General features: G+C 38.9%; 1 protein-coding gene across 2 annotated transcripts in view; it reads left to right on the top strand.

The window, feature by feature from the left end:
- Positions 1-5,134, top strand: part of LOC107749627 (transcriptional activator GLI3-like) — a 230,462-nt gene that overhangs the window by 113,397 nt on the left and 111,931 nt on the right. For both annotated transcript variants that reach the window (XM_016564794.1, XM_016564795.1), the window contains exon 4: positions 2,544-2,649. In XM_016564794.1, coding sequence (XP_016420280.1) covers positions 2,544-2,649 — 106 coding nt within the window. The remainder of the gene's footprint in view (positions 1-2,543; positions 2,650-5,134) is intronic.

Raw genomic sequence — 5,134 nt, forward strand, 5'->3', positions numbered from 1 at the left:
GTTTACGTGAATACTCGTCAAAACGGACAATTCGACATCGTTTTGTGTGTAATTCTCCGTTCAAGCGATGCGAAAGAGTACTCGCGCGCTGTGAGCGCTTTCTCTGTGTGTATGCTTCAGTGTTTAAGCTCAGAAAACCGGACCGAATTGAGTTCTCTCTTGCGGCGTCAGATTTATCCATATGTCAGCTCTTCTTACTCCCACATATTGACATTTTTGCATGTTTTATGCGACGTGCAGCAAGTGTATGTTAGCTTATGTCCCGCCGGTTCATATGTACGCATCTAACCTCCGAACCACGCAGCAGATTCGTTCTGAATGATTCTCTTCCCAAATCGTCCCCCCCTAACATTTTCGTCTCGTTTTTATTCGTTGTCTTGTCATTCAAAAATAGTTTTAGTTCGTTATCGTCTCGTTGTCACCAGTTAAAAAAATGTCGTTGACGAAACTTATGAAGAAAATTATTCGTCAACGAAATTAACACTGATTTTATGTAGCTAAACATGCCCTTAATAAGTATCACTCGCATATGAGTGAGGCTGAGAGGAGCGAAGTAGTGAATAGCAAAGACCCACCTGATAAAATGAACCAGACAAAAAGTGAAAGAATTGGTGTGGAAAGATGACAGGAAGAGGAGGTTGATGAAGAAGCAGAGAGGTATGTGGGAGAGGAGGACTGGCAGAGTGTCTCTGGAATGAGTGACTCATGCCATGGTGGAGTGGAGGAAACTGAATTTGGGAACATACAACTTTTGAGGAGTAAGGGAGAGACAAGTGTTGACATGAAAGATGAACAGAATATTATGAGCAATGGAACAGGAACGGAGGGGAACAAACAAGTGCAGAACGATAGCGATGAGAGAGAAAATGCGAGGTTTACAGCAGTGCTGTACAATTTACAGAGAGTAAATGTTTTGTGTGGAGTGATAAAAGAAGAGCAAAGAGAGAGATGGGGATAGATAATAAAAAGAGTTGTAATTTAGACTAAAATATATATTTTTAAAAAAACTTCAATGTTTAATGCAAAAATCTGGTCTCTTTGGAACATATCACTGTATTGTTCTGTTGTGTTGTTTTAATTTTATAATGGTTTAGATATATTTCTCATTTCTGTTTATATGCGTTTCCCAGCATGCAGATGGTCATGAATTCTGCTTTCTAATGCATCACTGTTTGAGTTTTTTCTATGTTCTCTCAGTTCAAGGACAAGAAATACAGCTCTCAAAAACACATTTGGGTCGAGTGTCAAATTCTTTTGGGTTTTCTGGACTTTTTGCTCTTATTGGATGTGATTTTCTCAAGGTCTAGTGTTGGAATGAGAGCTGCGGTACTTGCAGTTTCACCAATTAGCTTTCTGAGCGCCGTCACATGGAACGCTAACGATAAAAGTGCTTAATGCAAGGTGAGGAATGAGGTAAAGCATGGCTTTACAAATGTGAGGCACTCACTGCATGGCTGCCGGTGTTAGTGCTGCATTTGGCAGCTTGTATTGTGCAGCATGGACCCAGATGTTAGGCATTGGTCCCTGGGCACAGCCCTTAAACACCTTGGCACACAGATGCCAGATGTTTACAAGCTAAAAACACGTCCGCTGCTGCACCCTGCCTTGTTACAGTGCCAGAGCCCACTGCAATTCTTAATTACTTTTGCTAGGTTTCTCTTTATATGCTTTACATTTCAGAAAACAAAAAGTATCATGCTAATACCAGTTTTGAACATGTACCATGATACACTTTGAAGTTAATTGTAATAAAAATGTATGTATCATAGATTAATATGGTAAGCTTTTATAAATGATTCTGTTTTAACTTTTTTAGCACCATGGTGGGTATCAGATTACCATGGTATTTTAAATAGATTCCAACACTATTATATTTTAAAGATATGAAGATTTTTCATTCTCTCTAGCCCTGTGGTCACATTAGTGAAATTTCAGCTACATTTTGTGAACAAAAATTTTTAATAGTGTAGCAATGTATGAAGCACAGCTCACACCTCTCTGATTAGGGCCCTTGGAATTGTCCTAGCCAAAAGAGATTCAAACTCAAATGTTGAGTTGCTTTGAAAGATGTTTTATACTGATGTTTAATACTTGATTGTACTTATTTATACTCCCTCTATCAGATATAGAACTGTTTGTTAACAAATTTTATCTGAGTGTTTTAATGTTTTAGCTCTGGATTTATAAGGTTCTCCCACCTTCTTTCTGATGGTTGTGATGAATAATTTTTTGAAGGTTTTTAAATTTTTTATTTATGCAGTACAGCACACAGTTCAACACTGCATATAGTATGTGAATACAAACACATGTAGGACATAGTATAGAGGATACAGAAGATGTTTTTGCTAATTAGCTTTGAAGCAACTGTGTGGTTGCGACAGTGCTGCACACCGAATTGTGTGTTTGCGTGAGTGTACTTAAATACCTTTTTTGTTTGTTTGCAATAAATTCTGTGAATGCACACTTACTAAACAATTTACTGTGTATCATGGTACTTATATTTAAACATTTAATCGCAAAAAACTCTCTTTTTCATTTTACAGCTACACCTCAGTTCTTTCCTGCTTTTCATCCTCCAATACCAATCGACGATAGACATGCACAAGGCCGGTACATTTATGAACCCTCACCAGTACCTCCGCTACACGTGTGAGTAAACGCACAAACTTACACAACTTTACTTATGTCTATTCCCATATTTAAAGCCACCATGAATGTAATTAAAGCTACCTTCTATCAAGTTTTAAAGCAAGACACTACAGGCAAAGCCATTGTTTTTTTCATTCATTGGACAACTGTGTTTTTGATAAATTTTGCTTCCATAACTTGTCTTCTTTCAGACTAATGGAAAGAAAACATCCAGAATATGAATCTGAATGTTAAATTTATATAGTCAGGTCCATATATAATTTTTATTATTTTAGCTGCTGACCAAAACATATTCAAGTTACAGTTATATATGAGCTTAAAGTGCACACTCTGAGCTTTAATTTGAGGGTATTCTCATCACAATTGGAGGAAAGGTTAAGGAATTAAAGCTCTTTAATATGTACCTCCCCCTTTTTTTAAGGGGCCATAAATAATTGGATGGAGGAAAGGTTAAGGAATTAAAGCTCTTTAATATGTACCTCCCCCTTTTTTAAGGGGCCATAAATAATTGGACAGTTGACTCAAAAGCCATTTCATGGACAGATGTGGACTATTCCTTCGTTATTTCTACATCAGTTAAGCAGGTTAAAGTTCAGGTCAATCGAAACAATAGATCCCTATGGGGCTATTCACACCAGGCACGATCATTCGCGGTGCGAAAAAGCAAGGATTTTTTTTCATCCTGTGTGTCCACGATGAAACGGGCCGTCCAACAGGCATGTGCACACATAGACATAAAAGGGGGCTTGAGCACCTGCCCTTTTTCTTACTCGACAGAAAGTGCCCTTTTTTACTGGGGAGTTTTTTTTATTTTTTATAAATGAATATATGTATATATGTCTGCGTATGTGTGTTTCTGTTTGCGCACTAAAAAATCGAAATATCAGGTCGGGTCAGGAAATGTTGAGACCTTCTCCCCTCCGCGCAGGCGCAGCACAGCAGTGTAGCACACATTGATCGGCACATGTAATGCACATCACTGACTGGCAGAGAGCCACAGAAGTGAAACCCTCCCTCCCTTTCCACTGTGTTTGTCTTGGTGTGGAGGTGAGTGGTGAATAATGTGATGAACAACAGACTAAGCTACCTGTGCCTCGAGTTTACAGCGAATTATCCAAAAGGCAAATATGGTTAATTTGTCTTGCTAACATCCATGACTTATGAGAGAGCTACCATGTAAATGTTTAGCTAAGGCAATAGGAAGTCTAGTAGTTTAGACCAGTGCGCGTTCTTTCACTGCATGATTCAGTTTATTAAAATGAATTTAGAATGATCACAAAATTCAAGATATGGGGGCAGAAATGTATATATTTATATCATTTAATATAGTTAATCAGTATCATGTGAAGACCACCAAAAAGCAGCATGATTACAAATGTGATATTGGTTTTTATACAGCAGTTCAATAAACAATTTAATATTACGACACTTACTTTTAGACATAAAATGGACTGTTTTTGCTCTATTTCGTCAACAAATATAATTCCAATTTGAGTCTCTGAGCCATATGAGCTACATCCCACATAGCAATTTTTCTCTGGCCCAGCTCCGGCCCACACAACCAGCTTTTGCTTGGCCCCCATACCGCAATGAATTACGGTCCTAGTGTAGACCAGGTCTGGATTCCAGACAAGGGCCACACATGGGCCATAACTGGCCCAAGTCTCAGCCAAGTTAATTACCCATAGCTGGCCCTGAATTGGGCCAGATCAAAATGTAACATTGGAACCAAAACACAACCTTAAGTAAACCATATCAACACCAATCTTTAACCAGAAAGCCCACAACTGAGCCACACCTGAGCCTGATCCACAGGCGAACTAAACCTGGCAGCCAAAATATGGGCCACAAATGGGCCATAAAAGAGCCATGACAGATCCATATCTCAGCCACCTGAATGACCATAGCTGGCCCTGTTCTGGTCCTATACGCTGGACCAGATGGGTTGAATGAATGAATGAATGAAAAACCATAACCAAGCCACTTGATACACACCCCGACCATCAGCATGGAAGAATATAGGAACAATGTGTCACATAGCCAACAATATGTAGTATACAATGTCAGGTTTATTAGAAATAAACAACTACAGCAGAGGTGAAATGCAGAAAAGAAAAATAATAATATACAAAACATAACAAAAAAAATCTTAAAAAAACAGAATTCACATTTTTAGGTTAGCAGAGAGACGGACTCTCGCTACTTGTCAGCTGAGTGAGTTGACGCCCCGTTTCCATGGTAACTCCCTCCGCTCCAGTTTATATGTGATTTGAATGCTCAACGCGCGCGCCCATTAAAACACATCAAAGTTACGCATTTACATAAATAGTTCATAAAAGTAAAATAAATGTCCTGAAAGTTCGCGATGGCGCCGACACTGATGGCTGCCTCCGTGGCGTGCTCCGCAGTTGTTTTTATGTTTTTGTTAGTTTGTCCTGTCTTTAGTTATATCCCTGCAATCAGTTTCACCAGAGACGAATTGCTG

The sequence above is a fragment of the Sinocyclocheilus rhinocerous genome, unplaced genomic scaffold (genome assembly GCF_001515625.1).
Source record: "Sinocyclocheilus rhinocerous isolate Xijiao unplaced genomic scaffold, SAMN03320098_v1.1 scaffold1423, whole genome shotgun sequence".
NCBI lineage: Eukaryota > Metazoa > Chordata > Actinopteri > Cypriniformes > Cyprinidae > Sinocyclocheilus > Sinocyclocheilus rhinocerous.